At 45.4% G+C, this 18,392-nt stretch overlaps 1 protein-coding gene across 3 annotated transcripts in view; it reads right to left on the bottom strand.

Moving 5' to 3' along the window:
• rarga (retinoic acid receptor gamma a) overlaps positions 1-18,392 on the bottom strand; it is a 43,324-nt gene that overhangs the window by 5,275 nt on the left and 19,657 nt on the right. For 2 of the 3 annotated variants that reach the window (XM_061058745.1, XM_061058744.1), the window contains 2 exons: positions 681-829; positions 166-307 (listed from right to left, as the gene is read on the bottom strand). In XM_061058745.1, the coding sequence (XP_060914728.1) occupies positions 166-307; positions 681-829 (291 nt within the window). Of the gene's footprint in view, positions 1-165; positions 308-680; positions 830-13,505; positions 14,040-18,392 lie in introns of those variants that run through there. The other variant, XM_061058746.1, reaches the window with a different exon arrangement.

The following is an 18,392-nucleotide window of genomic DNA, read 5'->3' as shown; positions in this document are numbered from 1 at the left end:
GCTTGCAGATGTCTTGAAGGAAGCCAGGTGTCTCACACTTGATATACGACATTATTACTTTGAAGGTTCAGCCTTGTGTGTGTCTGTGAACACACTATCGTGTGTATAAGTGAGGGAATAACCGTTTTTTTTTGGTTGCAAGTTCCACTGTCTCTCGGGACTCACCTTCCTTGGACATGCCGACCTCAAAGCACTTCTGCAGCCTGCAGTACTGGCAGCGGTTGCGTGTGACCTTGTTAATCTGACAGTTCTTGTCTCGGTGGCAGGTGTACACCATGTTCTTCTGGATACTGCGGCGGAAGAAACCCTGGGGCATTGGGAAGCAAGAGACAAAAGGGGAGAGGGCAGAAAAAGACAAAAAGGGTTGTGTGTTAGAGTCAAGAAGACATTAAATCAGGGATGTGACATTTATCTGTTCCTCTTTCATAACGTCTCTTTTCTAACTTAAACACAGAAAAGAAAAGAAGAAAACAATCAACTGTTTGCGTTATGATTTCACTTGATTTTTCTACCGTCACCTGACAAAAATTACGGATGTAGAACCAAAGTACTTTCCTTCTTATTTGAATCAAAATGCATGTAGCTTAAAAAGCAAGAAACAAGCATTTATATAAAAAAAATATCTGTTATAAATAAAAAGAAAAGCAGAGCTTAGCAAGTATCCGACAGGTTCTTCTCACCTTGCAGCCCTCACAGGAGCTGACCCCATAGTGGTACCCTGAGGACTTGTCCTGGCACACAAAGCAGGGTTTGTAGATTCGAGGTGGGGGAGGTGGAGACGGAGAACTGGGTACCATCTCCTCTGAGCTGGTGCTTTGGGTCTCCACCGCTATGGGAAAAAAAAGAGACACAGGACAATGTATGAGCAACTTAAGTGTCACAAATGACTATCCAGTTACTACTGTTCTGTCTGAAATATCACATATGCACTTGTCGATACATGTAGCAGCTGTGGATAGTCTAGAGTTTCTACATTCATTCTAACAAGGTATGACAGCATTTCCTATCTGTTTGGACAGTAAGAAATTTAGAGTAACAGTTGTGTTCAGCTGGTTTCTTTGTTGGACAAAATTGATTAGATAAGAGATAGAAAGAGAAATAGGTCATGAGGGAAACCGGCAACAGTTTATTTTCGCAAGAAACAAGTACCACCCTAAAGGGCAGCAGTCAGGTGCATATTTGGGGGGATTATTGTTTGAGCACAAACAAATACAGGAAGTACGGCTGTCTCCCAGCAGACACAAAACTGTTTTTTACAGCAGTAAGCAAGAGCGCATTGATTGACAGTCACTCTGATAAGGCCAGGTAAGAGAGTGAGCTGCTGCAGTCAAGAGTTAAAGCTAACTCTTCCTCATTCCACAGACTGACAACTGAACATGATGACATCTTGCACGCATAGAGGAGACACATTTCAAACACGCACATGCGTGCAAAGCTCAGTGTAAAGCTCTCCTCCTAACTTTGACTGTGACGTCAGCGCTACCTCGAGTCACATACTTGCTACGGTACATTAAACCTCACTCTATTCCAAAGTGAAACACATATAAGCGCTTTTAGAAGTTCAAGTGTGCAGCGTGTGGATTCCATACTCCCCGGAGAAACATAAGCTGCAGCGCGCACACACACACACACATACACACACCCCTAAGACCAGACCCTCGTCACACATGTGAGCCTGCAAAAACTCACAGACACACATGTTGCTCAGGGGAAGTATGGAATCCATACGCCGCACACTTGAACATCCACTCTTTCAACTTTCACCCTTGGTTACCCTCAAACTTCAACCCCCCCCCCAACTCTGCATCCCACAAACTCCTGACACACAAACCCTATTTTTCTCTTGTTTCCTGGCCCTAAATTCCTCAGTGCAGCCCTGCCAGGTTTTAATAGAGGCCCAGGCTCATAAGGCTGCCTATAAAGGCGGTCCCATGGCTGGACTGGAGGCCCCAGCTCGGCTGGCCCAAACTTTATTGGGACTCGGTCACCTTGGGCAGCTATTCACACCACCAGCTGTAGCTCCCAGCCCGTAAAAAAAGCCAATCATAAAATAAAAAACAGGGAGGCTCTAAAATTCTAACTTTTACTGCCCCCACCTCCCCCCAGCACTTTCAATGGAAAGCACAGAGGGCTAGCCTAAACTTAACCTACAACCCCCCCTCCTCTTTCACACCCAAGGCTGAGGCAAAAACCACCAGCTTGGCTTTTTACAAGAGAGGGGAGACTTCAAAAAGAAGAAAAAAAGAGGGCATAAAAAGTGGAATTTGATAAAAAACAGAGAAAGGGGGACAGGGGGACAGGGGGAGGACAGGACACAGTTGCTCCTGAGGGCAAGTCTTGTTCAAGACCAAACTGACCATTACCACCCCTTCGTCTACAGCTGCTGTGACTGGCCAACTACTGCCTCATTAATGATAGTAACAGAAAAATGTCAGACATGTTCATTTGTAGCCTGCTGCTCAAACATCTGTTTTTCATATGTGTTTTTTATATTTCACTATTCAGAATCCACGTTCAAATTCCTCCTTTGAAAGCCCTAACTTTGCTGGAGGCAAAGATGTTTTCCATTATAGTTTAAAGTGATCCCAAAGCCAAATGTGCAAATCAATCTAAAAGCTGAAGTTTACGCCCGCTGAATGTTTCTACAGCAGTTCTCATATCTCCCCAGCCAGAATGAAACAAAGCAGCAGGGTCAGTGGGAGAGCAGAAACCCTCTGAACGTGCCATGAACCTCTGTGTTTATGCAATAATAACAGCAGCAAATGAGCCTCCAGACCAAGCGCTGACAACCCCTCAGAAGAGGACAAACCATATGTGGCGTCAAGTAACGAACACTGACTGACGCCGTCTAAATGGAGAAAAGAAAGCGAGGCCAAAGAGAGAAAGGCCTCTCCTGGAGAAAACTAGAGAAAATACACCAGGCTCTGTCAACACATTGAACCGGGTTCCTGCCAGAGAACATGACTCCTGTACCCGCCTCTCAGAACTAGCCTCATCCAAATCCCCCGCACCACTTACCCCAGGGCGCCACAGTGAGAGGGCCCATTCAGGCGACTACCATGAGCCCCTTTCCTCAGTATCCTCAACTCAGCTCATCACTGTTTAGAAAACAAAGCCCTGTGAAATGAGAGGCCCTCCTTATCAGCACTTCGAAGGCCTGGGGCACCATTTGCATGACAATCTGCTGGCCGGGGCCTGTGAGCCGATGACAGACAGATGAGATGAGAGGAGTGGGATAGGTGGGTGGCTGCCGTTGTTGGGGGAGGAGAAGAGGATAAGAAGGAGGGATAGATGGGTTACCAGTAGCCACTGTTCGTTTCCTGCTCAGTATCAGTTTACTCCCTAATCCCCTCTTTCAATGCTCTCTGTGCCCAGCTGCACTGACCAGGCCTAATCCCCTGATCACATAAACACACATACTATATTCAATGGCTACAAAATACACACACACACACTCACGCGTACAGGAAGATAATATTCACTAGCTTCAAACTAGCAAACACGCACAACAATCCTCAAACTACAAGCCTTCCTCCCTCCCCTTCAATCCGTTAAAGGGCTCAAGTCGGAGCTGGATCTGCCGTACATCATTCTCAACCTCAATTAGATGTGAAATGTAACTGCACAAGACAGAAATAGCTGTTTGGCTGAAGGTGACTTCAACTAGGTCAATTACATTAAATTCTAGAGCATGTCAGCTGGGCCAATTGACATCCCTGTAGGTTTAATGGATGCGTAGGGAAGAGAAAGAGAAAGAGAGAGAAAAGGGGCATTATAGAGAAAAACAAGCCACTTCCTGGTAAGACCGAGGCTGGCTGCCTGTTGTTCACTCAACTGGAAAAGGGGAGTGTTTCTAATGTATGTGAGTAACGGCATGACAATGCAGCTCGTGTTTTATGTTGCAACACACTTCTTTTTAACTGAGCAGCATATGACACTCTGGCAGGGCAACAAGCTTTTCTTTCACAATAGGCCTGCAGATTTTGTCTACGTGACTTTTTGTGTGATTGAATCTTCTGTTCCAGGAGTCTAGTCTTGGCATGTGAGAGCAAATGCACAGGCGTATGGCATACATAGTGTACAGTACATGAGTGAGTGGCACAGACATATGTTTTAATGTGTAAAGTGCTTGATGTGTGTCCATGTCCAGCAAAGGGGTGCTGCCCACTACCTGCACCCTTTATTTGATTTGCAAATCAATATGACTGTTTTTAACTGTGCAGCAGTTAGTTCCCCTTTAAAATGTCCTCCTGTTTGTGTGTGTGCACGCAACTGAATTTGAGATTTTTTTTCTGTCCATGTAACACTACAAGCAGGGGCATGTGGGGCCTTTGTTTTTTTGTCTCTATCTACAATTAAGAGCCTGCAAAGCTTGCGTGTCCTTGTCGAATGTGCCCAGCAGTAAAAAAGTGTGTGAGACTTGGAGGCAGTGTGTGAGAGGGGGGCTCACTGTGAGAAAAAAAAGGGGTGTGTACTGGGCAGACAGCAGTGGCAGAAGGAGAGCAGATTGAGAGAGGATGGTGAACAGTGGGCTGGAAGACTTGCTGGCACACTAGGTGGGGGCCTTTAGAGGGTGCCCTTGGCCTCTACCCCATAGCAGAGGCAACAGGGCCACAGGGCGCTCACTGAGTGACTGTCGCTGCACGGAAAGGTTTCTATGAAGTGGCCTTCATTAAAGAGGAAAAGAAAGTACCACACCCTTGTCAGCGTTGCCAGCATGTTTCACTCTCCTCTCTGATTCTCTGCCCACGTCTTCCTGTCATCCCTCTGAGGCTTTTGCTGTAAGGCACCGCACTACACAAACTTGTTTCCTTCCTCTTGTCTGTACCAGTCTTTCCGGAGGATCTCTGTCACCACTTTTGTCGTCACTTCTCTCTGTGTCCCTAGCTGATACACCATCATACGTGTCCTCAATTTTCCCGCAGCTAAAATTCTGTCGCTGCTTTTGCCCCACACACCTCACCCCCCTCACCTGCAAGCTTTAAAGTGAAAGGCCTATCAAGACTCGATTGTGCGGGTTGCACAGGACCTCACAAGGTAACGTGCTTACAAATGAGAAGAAAAAAGTTGGAGGGAGGGAGGAATGTGTGAGTGCTGACAAGGAGGGGGTGAATGCTTTCATTAAAAGGTGCAGAGCAGTAGCAACGCCTTTCAACAGCTGTCAGAAAGCTCATTACCTGGGCTCCTACAGACACACACACACACACACACACACACACACACACACACACACACACACACACACACACACACACACACACACACACACACACACACACACACACACACACACACACACACACACACACACACACACACGCCCGTAAAGAGGCCCAAGTATGCTGTCTTTTAAAACGAGGTCTGTGATAAAGTTGGGCTGCAAACCCAGAGGATGGACCAGGTTTGAGAAAACAAACCTAACTTGCCTGGAGTTATGAGAAACCAGACATTAAATAACACACACACACACACACACACACACACACACACACACACACACCCACACACACACACACACACACACACCCACACCCACATCCAGGAAATTACACCTTTCTGTCAGAACCAGCAGAAAGTCAGGTAGCAAAGAGAGAGCAGATATATAATCGGAGAGCAGGCATATGAAGTGAAGTGAGTGTAGCATTTTGAAAGCAACAAAACCTCATATGGTAATGACACCTAAAATTCTTGCAACACAAATACATTTCACAACCTTTTTTATCCCAAGCTCTACCAAAGAAGGCGTAGAAGCAGAGCAGAGCAGAGCAGGAAAAGCAGCAGGTGGGATAAGCCTGTATCCTCAGGGCACATTTTTATAAGTGGAATTACCCTTGTAGTCTGGTGCTGCTCTCAAAACACCCTTTCTTCTTTACAGCACCTCATAAAGGGCCTTTTGATATTTTTTTGATGGAGTCCGCCAAGCCAACATTTGGCAGCAAACACCCCCCTTTTCCTGTAATGCTGTCAAGAAACACACAAGTTGGCTTCAAACACACAAACTTGCCCACTAGGCAGTTTGTCCCCTATGAACCGAGAGGAAAAAGTTTCCTTCAAATGTCCTTGTACCAGACCTGAGGAAGGAGGTATTAAAAATTAAAGGAAACCTTATTTCAATGCAAGGATTTAAGTCACATTTTTTTATGGCCTGTGCAGGAAAAAGCAGACGGTCAAGTGCAGATCTGTGGAAAAAATGTGCCGCCTCATCCCTGCGGTGAGCTCCAGCTGACTCTTCATCTGCCCAACAGAAGACAGAGAGGAGCACAGCTCTCCTCCGGTGACTGCAGAGTGAACCCAAACCTGGCAGCCCTGAGCAGGCCCGGGCCATTGATCATGTCAAAAAGACAGGACAGGCAAGGAACCAGACAGGGAGCAGAGGCTGGCAGACAGGCGAGGTGAGGAGAGAAGAGAGCAGAGGAGTCATCAGGCATACCCAAAGTCTTTGATCCACGGGTTGTTTCTCGTCCTCCCAGACTTCCTCTCACCATCTGTAACCCCAGCTCTCACCTGTCTGTCTCTGGCAAGACTTGCTTGCGCTCATTCAATTGCTATTGCTTCCTCCCCACAACAATAGAAACCTACAAAAAGTAGAAGTAGCCCAGCCGTGGCTGCAGCCTCGCACTGTCAGAGGAAGTCTGGGGAAAGGAGGATAATGTAAACAACAACAGTAGTATTCACTCAGGGGGAAGCACCGCAGACTTAAGTGTGCAAACGCATACCTCTATTGGAGGGAACAAGCACACCCACATGTAGTAGTGCACAGTTCATTCCCACTGAAGTGTCCAAGCCCGACAGTTTTCCGACACTACGCGTTTCCTTTTTCGTTTTTTAAGAAGCCTTACATCAATCACTGATTCAAAAAAACATGTAGATTCAAAGCTTTCTATCTCAAGTGTCTTCTGAAAATTTGCACTTACAGCAACACATTTTCTCAAACATTGTTTTTAAAAGGCCCCAGAACTTCAAGGCAGCTAAAAACAATGCTATGACTTTGAAAGACAAATGAAGGGTGAGAGAGGAGACGGAAAATAACTGGGGCTTCCTGCTTCTGTGTGATTTGCCGTCCATATGTGAGGTATTACAACACTAGCATAAAGTCCCCTTAAACTGGCACAACCTTTCAGAGTCATAACAGATGTAGAAGTAACTCTGAGAAACTTCTGCTTTGAGTGGCTCTGCCCAGTAATGATGCATATCAGAGTTTTTCATTTTTGCCTGGCAACCAACTACCAACAGGTTGCCTAACCCCGTGTCTGGGCGGTGGCTTTCAGAGCTCTGTCAAGAACCCTAGATTGGGGCCAGAGAGTGATTCATTTCCTTCTGTCTGCCTGTCGATGCAGTGGAAGTTCCATTTGAGATTAACATTGGGAAATGGTGTCAAAATGTTGACTTTCAGAGTATTGCCATTCAGGGAATATGAACACATCACTAAGAAAGCGAGTGTTGCCCATTCAGTTAGCTCCCATAACATAAGTCTACCCTGAACTCATTCAGCATTCCTGAAAGAGGCATAAATCATCCCAAGCAGCCCCTTACTCCTTCTCTGGAACGCTTCCTGTCTAACTGGCTGTCTGTTTGGCTGGCTGGTTTTCTCTCAGAGTTTTTCTGGCAAATGTGAGCTGCTTATAAATCCAGGCCCACTGACAGGACGACTACAGCCAGCTCAGATTCTATCCAATTTTTCAATGTCCATAAATACCAGCTTGTGAGTGTGTGTAGTGTGTGTGTAAGTGAGTAACACATACAGTGCAGGGACCCTCTGAAACTATGAGTGTGTTTACATTTACTTTAATAACATGATCATTGTCAAGTTTCAAGAATATAGATAGATACCTATAAATGTTGACATAGCTGTGGTTAGGTGCTGTATGATAAAGAGCCAACAGAGGAAATGTATCAATGTGAAATAAAGCAGTGGGATGAAAGGAAAGATCAATACTGTAACCGTGCAACCTCGCACAAACTAAATGAATGAATAAGAACAGTCAGTGCCTGCTGTACAGTAAATTATTTGTAACACTTGCACATGTTGTAACACACAGACAGACACACACACACACACACACACACACACACACACACACACACACACACACACACACACACACACACACACACACACACACACACACACACACACACACACACACACACACACACACACACACACACACACACACACACACACACACACACACACACACACACACACACACACACACACACACACAGAGGCATGCATGAAGTTCTCTGTTTCCATTCATGTTCTTCCTGTAAAAAGCTGCACACTGTTGGCTGAGTGCACAATTACAGGCATGTGTGTTTACCACACACCTGTTCCCTCTTGGTGATTGCACAGGCAAAATACACATACACAAACAAATGAACTAATTCAAGAATATACAAATATGCTCATGCACCATTTCCAGAAAGATGGACATGGCAGTTGCAAATACGCATATTGGCAGAATTTGACTAATGTCAAAGCGAAAACAGCACCGACGGGTCTCCCCCTTCCATACCCACCCTCCCCTCTCTCCCTCTCTCGGCCAGCTCCTCTTCCATCACTCTCCACCCCTGAGCTCAGATAATAGCTGTACTACACCAGCCGCCCACCACTCCCTGCCAAACACTGTCGGCTGCGTAAACACAGCCCATTCATACATACACAGAGGGAGGACGGTCGGGCTTGTCTGGGTTTTTTAGTCGCGGCTTGGCTGTCCGAGCTTTTGCTTCTCATAACAGTGATCCCCTGGCAACGCTCGAGCCAAGCCGTCAGTCAATAACACGCTGCTAACAGAACTGCTCTCTTCACACTCACATTCAGCTGACATACACATACTCCTATATACATTTTACCCAAACACGCATGCCAATCTTTACATAGGGTGCAAATATCTCTCACAGGCGCATGCATAAATAAGTACATCACACACACATAAACACATGTGTGCACACAGGCCATCCAGTTGCCCACCGTGTTGTACAAGGGAAAATGTGCCTGGCAGGCAAGGAGCTGGTCTCAGTAAACAGCTACAGCAGCCAGACCTGGGTGTTAGGGTGGGCACCCAAAATACCTCTGTGACCAGCCATCTATTGTGAAAGAACTTTCAAAATTCTTCATTTTATACCATGCTGATAACGATGAACAAACTTTTACCTAAAACATATCCTATCAGTGTTTTAGTACCCACTCTTGTGAAATGCTCTGAAAATGTTACATAATATGAACAGGAAAAGACAAAGGAAAACAGCTGAGATGTGAGATTCTAGCTCTGCACAGTGGTTGATGAGTTTTATTTACAGTGGTGTGACTGGCGCTGCTCACTGACTATAAACTGCTTTTCGAGCAGAGCTGGATTCCAGCACAGGCCTGTGGAATCCAGCCTGGCACATTGTCTGTCTCTGGATTTGACACAGCAGTCTGGGTGCCCAATGCTGGTCAAACAGGCACATAAACACTACAAACATTGACATATAGGAGTTCACATACAGACTCCACAAACTCAGGAACGGGCTGACACTCTCGTATTTATGCATAAGCAAAACCACACATGAAAGTGGGGCTTGTGGAAAATGTTTAAGCAGCAGGGATTGAATCTGTTTATTTATAGGCAGCACGGCCTGTTAATGGGTGCAGGCTGAGACAGATCTGTTAGCAAGGTGGTGTGATACTGCAACACAAGTAGTCCTGAAAATGGCCTCTTGGTGAAAAATTGTTTTCCATGTTGCAATGTATTGTTTACAAGATAATATCACAAACTATAATATGGGAAGAGTTAAGAGAAATTGCATTACATTTCGTAGTTTTTGTAGTTCAATTCAGTTTTTTTGCCCTAGCAGAACACAAATGAGCAGCCCAAGCTTCTGCATAATTTAGCAGTTTAAAGCCACGGTATATAAAAAGGCATATGTACATACAGTATAAGCCTGTGCATATATATATATATGGCATAAAAGTATGTATAAATATCAACATGGGCATACATACGAAAGCACCTTTCCCTAGAGAGAAGCTTAGAGGAATAGCTGCATTCCATCTATGAACTGCATTCAACAACTATGTTGTTTTTGGATTACACTTCAAACTGGCAGAAAAAAAGGTTACTCTTGTGCTTCCGTGTTTTTACATTTAAATTTTTACTGATTTTCTATTCAAAACAACTCTGTCAGGTGTAAAGGCATAATTGTTTTCAGAGACAAGTGAAGGTTTTTCCATAGGGCATATCAATTACGACTCAGTGACCTTGAAGCAGCTGACTACTTAAGCCCTTTTAACTTCAGCACATTCATTTGACATTATCTCCACAGGATCAACAAGCTTTATGTATATATAACAGAACTGACAAGTCCTCATTAGAATTGCAGCTATAAGTCTCCTTCAGACACCCCCCCCCCCACACACACACACACACACACACACACACACACACACAGACACCATCCACCCCTCTAACCAAGATACCACTATCTATTTCCAGTCCTGCCCCCTTAGGCATTCTAATCTTTTAATTGAATCTTTTGTAATTATAATGAAATAACTGCAGACTTCCATCAGCGGGAAAATGATCAGGGCCACAATGTGCCAGCGGTCGCAGGAAGCTTTTCCTTCATTGCCATTGCTGCCGAGATATACCCCCATTTCAATTAGCTCCTCAGTTCACATCTGAACAGCACATTAAGGGGAAAACAAAGAGGTTTGTGGGTCTGTGGGTGTGTGTGTGTGTGTGTGTGTGTGTGTGTGTGTGTGTGTGTGTGTGTGTGTGTGTGTGTGTGTGTGTGTGCGCGCGCACAATGGGATAGATTACTCTAGTGATTTGTCTCTGTCATGTCACTCTCTGGTAGTATCGTTTTGTGAGCATCACGATTAATATCCAAACACTGTTCAGAAAGATGAAGCCAGGAGTGTGTTTTGGAGGAGGAAAAAACTCATTCACTTCCCCTTCTTGTGACCCTGGAGAAATGCTAAGCGTAATTGCCTCATTCTTCTAACCAAATGAACATTGACAGAGTAGGGATTGCTCTGCATAGGCCATCTCAAATGGCTTCCCTGGCAGTTGACTAATTCAGTTCTTATTGACGTATGACTAAATCAGTGTCCATTATCCTTACACGCGGGCAGCTCAGATGTAGTACCAGCCCTGTGCTAGAAGGTACTTAAGAGCATTACACTAGGCTGAGCTAGTTGAAAGGGTCTCCTTTTCAGGGGACTAACAAGGCCGCCACACATGGTGTAGATTTGACATTGGCCAGGCCGTAGCCCCTGACTAACCTCTGACATTGAGGTCTCCCACTGGTGAACAAAAAAACAGGAAAACTGACCACACACTTTTAAGTCCTCTGACTGTCCCGGGCTAACGGCCAACAACAGTGACACTTATCATCACAGGAGCTTTACTGCGAGGACAATAGGATATACTCATTTTGTTGAAGATTGAGGAGGGACAATGTTTTTATTGAACATTTTTTATGAGGTTGTCAGAAAAAAACGGTTTTAGGATTGGCCCTTTTCCACATTGCTAAATTCTACCCAAAAAACATGGGAAAACTGTTTGGCCTTAGTAATTCTTTGTTGGGTATCATGCCAGAGCCAGGTGACTCTCTTTACAAACCCTCTGGTTATTTTGGTGTGCAGAAAGCGTGCTTGTGTGATTAGGAGCCAGACAGGTCCCTCTGTTGTGCAGCTGGGCCGGCCCTAATGAGATATCAGCCTCAAACATCAATTCATCAGCCTCATTGATGAGGACAATGAGGAGCAACTGCTTCAGTAAAGACAGGCATTATGGCTCCTCGTGTGTGGATAGGGCAGCCTTGTTTACAAAGGTTATTGGGCACAGAGGGCTTGAAACAGTACACCACAGCAGCCTCCACTTTGCTCTGCTCTGCTGGTCTCAGCTCTCTTACCCTCGGGGAAGCTTCTCAGGACTTTTTTTTTATCTCTTTGATTTTGTAGAACAAACTCCCCCCACCCTCCAAAAAAAAAAAAGAAAAAAAGTATACTTCCCGAGAATGGAGGCCTAATTTTAAATGGGTGCATGTGTGTGAATGGGTTAAAAAGAGAGGCCTAATTGATTAAATAAACAAATCTCATCTTGTTATCATCAGAGCTCCCCTGGCTGAGCAGAGCAGAGCAGGCTGGGCCGGCTGGAGTCCCCCCTGGCCTCGGCCTCCACTGACAGGGCATCTGTCTTCATTAAAGCTCAGCCAGTGTGCATGACAGCCACTGAAATGCTGGTGTCTTCACGATTAATGAAGACAGATGACTCCCCCCAAGAGGCAGTAAAAAGGAACAAAAAGCAAGAGAATGAACAAACAAAAAAAATATCAAAACAACCAGAACTCAGAGAACTTCTTAAAAACAAGAACACGGTTATTCTGTTTACGTCAAAGCTCAATATCTTCTTTTCCTGATTGTTTTCCCACTGTCATATCTGGCTCGGCTCCCTCCGCACTTCTCCCACCATGCCGTGCATATACAACCCCCCCCCCACTCCTTTTCCACTCTCACACGCTCTCTCACAGCAGTAGCGGCCCCCTGGATGTGTATGGAAACGGACCCCAGTTTTGTCTGTGCAGAGACAGGCCTGTTGTTAGAGTCCGAGCCTTGTCTGAAGTCGAGGGAGGGAGAGGAAAAATGAGACTTTGACAGAGATAAAGAGAAAAAAGAAAGCTAGCCTGAATATCCCTCTAGTTTTTTTTAAGGCCTGTGTATGCATTTCACATTTCTAATTTATTCATACATTTCTCCATTTAAATAATTAATCTTCTTATTAATTCATGGCTGTTTGCCTCAAAAGGAATATCATTAGTATCAAAGAGAGTAAACAAATGTCCATTTTGCAGCAGGCTACTCAAATCTTTAACATCTGTATTATCAAAAAGGCCACTTTCAACAAAATCCTTTAAGCAGAAACAAATGCAAAAACGAAACTTCAACATTCATACCCACACTATGAATGGCAGATAGACATGTATGTGTTCCTAATGCGTCAGTGCTTTCTCTTCCTGTCACTCACTGAGTCTTTTCCCCTTTCTTTCATCTTTGAATACGCAAACTTTTCTTTTTCGTACATAGCACCTGGCAAGGTCAGACCTCAGGTGGTTCACATTGTCACTGAAACTTGATCCAAATACAAACACACATACACACAGAAACACACACACACACACACACACACACACACACACACACACACACACACACACACACACACACACACACACACAGTGCATATCATATCATAGCAGAGTTTCTTTCAGATGGGTGAGCAGCTCAAACTGGCTGTGGGCTGTGAAGGGGGAGAGGAAAGGAGAAGAGACGAGAGGAAAGGAAAGGAGAGGGGACTGTCTGTCCTGCTCTTTTCCTGTGCTGCTCCTATAGCCCCTGACAGAAGCCCCTTTGGCAAAACCCTTAGGGTTAAGCAAGCCAGCACTGAAACAGAGAGAGAAAGAGAGACGGAGCAAAGATGTGTGTGTCGTGCAAGAAATCCAAACAGGATGCCACTTACACTGAACGCTGGCACTGCCCGTCCAAGCGAAGGGGTCCAGCCCCGCAAAGAAGGGGCTCGCCTTCCGCAGCATGCATGCACCTCTGCTGGTGACATCATAGAGCTGACGGGGGCCCATTCCCAGAGCCTCCATGCAGTCGAACATGGTACCCCCCCTCCCTTGGCTAAAAATCACTAAGAGCCCTTACTGCTGTCTGTGTCCTTCCCTGCTTCTAGCACCGCTGCTCACGTCACAACAACAAACAGCAGCAACAGCTAGCTGCCTCTGCTGCTTCACTTATCTCTCGCTGTCACTCTCTCTGCTCTCTTTGCCTGCCGATGCCGTTTCCCCACTTTCCACTCTCAGCTGGAATGCAGATCTGGTTCCTGCCTGGCTGAGTTGAGCGTGACTCTGACTCTCTTACTCTCCCCCCTGCCCTTGGGTGAGCTGCTCCTTGTCTGCTGTAACAGACCTAAATAACAGCCTCTCACAGCTCTCGCTGAGCCCCAGACACGGCGGAGCAAACCAACTACTTCGGCATGACGCTGTGAGAGGGGGTGGAGAGAGAGAGAGGGAGAGAGAGAATGCAAGAGAGGGAGGGATAGAGAGAGGGGAGGGGTGGAGGAGAAGGGGGCCGGCCAGCAGTGGAGGAAGAACTGATCTGGTATGAGGACAAAACTCTGTTGCCATTCTTCTCTTGCTTTTTGTCCGTGCTGCTTTTGTTTCATATTTCAGCTCCAAATGCAAACAAACACCCGCTCAACCCCTTCTCCTCTGTTCTTGTCCCATTCAGACCTGGTCTCTGTCTTTCTTTGAATCGCACCCACCCCCAATCTTCCTGCAGTAAATATGAGCCCCATTCCCCTCCCTCCCCTGAGCCCCCGTCTCTAATCATAACCATATTAAAGTCCAGCCACTGGCCGGGCGACTATATGTGTGTGTGTGGGAAAGCGAGCCAAAGACAGAGAGAGAGAGAGAGAGAGAGAGCGAGAGAGAGAGGGGGCATTGAGCTGTGGTTGAACCCAGAAACCAGATGCCAGGGTAAATCCCTCCCTCCTCTACAGTCTGTTTGAGGGAACAGGGATGGTGTGGTTTTGTTTTTCTCTCGCTCTCTCTGTCTCTCTCACTGGAAGTGCTTTAACAGTGATGAATGAGGGGGCTGCCTTGCTCAACCCCAGCAGTGCATTTACACAGACATATACCCCCAATATACAAACACACCATGTGCTGGACACACTTCTCACAGGTTCACTTGACCTTGTTTGTGATTTATCTCTGAGCTACCATTGCAAAGAAATACAGAGAGATGAAAGAATGCAGATGTGGTTGTGCAAGTACTGAATTTAATGTACCAAACGCTTCTAGTTGAATGTATTATCTATGTCTCATACAATGTATACATAAATCTGCTGTCTACATTTAGCCTCCTTTAACACAGGCTGTTCTGCGTACGTCTAAAACAATTCAATTTAAAACATGGCATGCCCCTCACAGCGATGGTAAATCAAAGGAAATCAATAGGCGGTTGCGCTCTCAATAAAAAAGCCTGTCACTAGTCTTAACTTTGCTCAGCAGACGAATAGACTCTGGCTGGGCTTGAGCAAACAGTCTGATACAATGGAAGATATATGATAATAGAATGGCTTTAGCCTGTGCGCCCCGCACATTCATCTCCCCCCCTGTCAGACCGGTACAAGTGGTACAGCCCAGCAGGCAAAAAAGACAACATTTCCTGTCAATCTGTGCTGCTGGCTACGCTCTCCATAAACACACAGTGCCCTCCCTCCACCCTCCTCCTCTGTCTAACACTTTACTCTTCTTCCTGTCTTGTGAAAGAACCCATGCTTTCATATTATGGTGTATTTAAAAGGATTCTGACTGAAACTTGTTGTTATTGACTTTAAAGGCAGAGAAGTCTTGTTTATTCTCTTCAGGTGGCACCACTCACACAGTTGTGCACACATGTGGGCTGATACTCCTCACATTACAAACCTGCACTCACACCAACAGACACACACCTAACAGCACTTTTGCAGCATCAAAGAGTAAACAACATCAGTAGTTTTCATGTGTGTCTTCACACAGCTGTCGGGTCATAAAGAGGAAGCTTTATGACAGAAAATAGAACAATAGGACAAGATAAACTATCCAAGATGCCGGCGCAAACAATTTGCTGTTCAAAAACTCTTTTCCTGCCTCTCCACCCTTTTGCACAATAATAAAAAAATGTGTTCTGATCTGGATACATTTCAGATTAAATCATCACTGCCCTGAGTCACATTTTTGTGGACCACAAGAATTCTTCTCACACTCGTCTTTCGTCTCCTTCCTGCCTTTTTTTCCTAGCAGTTAGTTTCAAACAGCATCCTGGAAACTAAAAGCTGGCTAATTCCCTGGAGCTCAAATGTATTATGTAAGACCAGGGTTGTTTGCCAGGGGCTGCTTTCCACCGGTGAGTCTCAAAACGATCGATTTGTTATATCATGTGCTTGAAAATCTTTTGTTTCTGGAGATTGATGGACCATATCCCACTCTCCCTCGTATTTTACATTTCTTCTTACTGTGTTTGAGACTATAATTCAGCCCACTAACCCCAGGTTCTCCACTTATTGGCACTCGGCACTGTGAGCTGTGAGTCTTCCAGCGCTTCAGAGGGTTTGCCGAGTGAGTTTAGACATCTAATCTACACATACTCCATACTGCTGCTGACCCTGGTCGGTCCCTGCCTCCCCTCCCCTTCCCTCCACTCCCTCCTCCCCTTCCTTCCCCGGCCAGAGAGGTTGAACTCTAGAAGAAACCCCCACCGGGCCACTAACTTTCCCCCCAAACTTATCCTGCCCTCCCTTCTTCTCTGCCTCACTCTTTGGCTTACGAGTCTCCCCCCATTTCTGCAAATACTCTCCTCATTTCATCAAGCTCCCTATGGCCGTTTTTTTCCCCTGACTTCATGATTTGTTTAAGTTGACAAAGTTCTCTGCTTTTGGAAATGTATCATTTTCAGCGGCTGCCAACTTACTGCTCATTTTCTGTGACTGCCGCTTTAAATCTCATTTAATTGCACTGATTGGACGAGACATTCACACATACTGAAATGTTTAAATATTTATTTTGTAATAGGAATTTGTATCAATGATGTTTCATCTCTCTATTCAAACACCAGAACTAAACATAGACAGGGACGCTAAGCCAGATGTACCCGGTCTTCTTCTACTTCCACGTGCTTGGAGCCCACAAAAGAAAGGCTTTACTACTGTCTGACACTCTAATGCAGATTACAGATAAGACGTATACAACACATTGTTGCCACTTCCTCTGTATACAGTCAAGCAGTCAACAGCACAGTGGTGTGTGAGGCAATAAAGACAGCTTGTTTTTAAATGCCTATGTGCTATACGCAGCCTGGTGATTTTGAAAGGAATGCAGAATTTTTCCATCAGTGATGCGAGCATGTGTGCAGTGTGTGGACTTGCTGAAACAGATTGGTGGTGATGATAGAGACACTGAACACCAGTTGAAAGTGCCCTCCCACTACAGACAGATTCAGGTTTCTCATAAACACAGACAGAAACTCACAAAGAGTTTCCTTTACAAGTCATTTTCAGTAACTTAGTAAAGGAGTACAGGATTATTTAAATGATAGAGTATTTATAGCTAGTAGTTCTAAGTGTTATTGGAAAATAATGCAAACCAGTATTTATACTCATCACTTCCTTAATGGCTCCAAAAGCCACAGGTTTTACACATGCTAAGCTTTGACAAGACATGTAACCTAATCCACACATCTACATGACTCTCCCACGATATTTCTCAAGTATTTCTGATGCGTCACTGAGGAAGAGGGACATAGGGGAAGTAAAGGGAGACTTATGACAGAGCCTGTTTCACAGTGATGGCCATGTTGGCCTGTGTTCACATGCTCGTCACACCAAAAGGCCCAACAGAGCAATATCAGACTTGGCCATCTTTCAACAGCATCCTTTTTTTTTGTCTCTCGTCTTATTCTCTCTCACTATCTGCAATGTCAGGACATTTCGCTACCCGTGTTTTGTGGGGGAAAAAAAGAAAGATCTTTTAGTTGTACAGCCAAAAATTATGACCCCCCCCCTCCCTATTTTTGCCTGCTTTCCCGCCCATGCCTTCTTGCCTTCTAAAAGCCCGTCCCTCCTTTCTCCTTTCGCCATTGCGCTCTATTCGTCCTGCACGTGCCCACAAAGGCCCATCTGAAAACAGACCCCTCCCATTTTTAATAGTAGCCTCTTTATCTTCATCTGTCATCATCATTCAGAGCAGTAGTACACTCTGTGGCCTCTCCCTCACCAGCAACCTTTTCTGACTTTCCACACACACTTAGGCATGCCCGCACACGCAAACACACACACACACACACACACACACACACACACACACACACGCACACACACACGCACACACACACGCACACACACACGCACTTTATACACAAACACATGCAAAGTTTCAGCCAGTTTCCAGGACTTAAGGCAAATTGGATCCAACTTGGACAGAGGGATATAGGGAGGAAATCCAAGGTGAAGTCTGAGAAGAAAAGAGAGAGGGGGGAAAGGAGAGTTTCGTAAGCCGGCATGGGGTTTAGGTGGGTATCATAGGAGGAGCAGATTCACCTCTCAGTTTCACAAGAACTCCTTCAATGCGGGCTTAAATGGACTGCAAGAACAAACCTGATCTCTCTGTCCCCTCCATGGCTGTAGAAGCCATAATGGGTATTTTTACCTCTGCTGATTTTTTGTTATTTTTTGCTCCTTATATTGGTTTGATATAATTTCCGGTCATTTGCATTGGGTGTAGTTTTACCTTATTTTACCTGTTGAGTTGTGTGGTGGGGGGCAGACAAAGAGGGGTGAGTGGGTTTGTATATTTTCTGTCTACCG

Source organism: Labrus mixtus, chromosome 15 (genome assembly GCF_963584025.1).
Source record: "Labrus mixtus chromosome 15, fLabMix1.1, whole genome shotgun sequence".
NCBI classification, from domain to species: domain Eukaryota; kingdom Metazoa; phylum Chordata; class Actinopteri; order Labriformes; family Labridae; genus Labrus; species Labrus mixtus.
The sequence above is the reverse complement of the archived record's forward strand: the minus strand, read 5'-3'. Positions and strand labels throughout refer to the sequence as shown.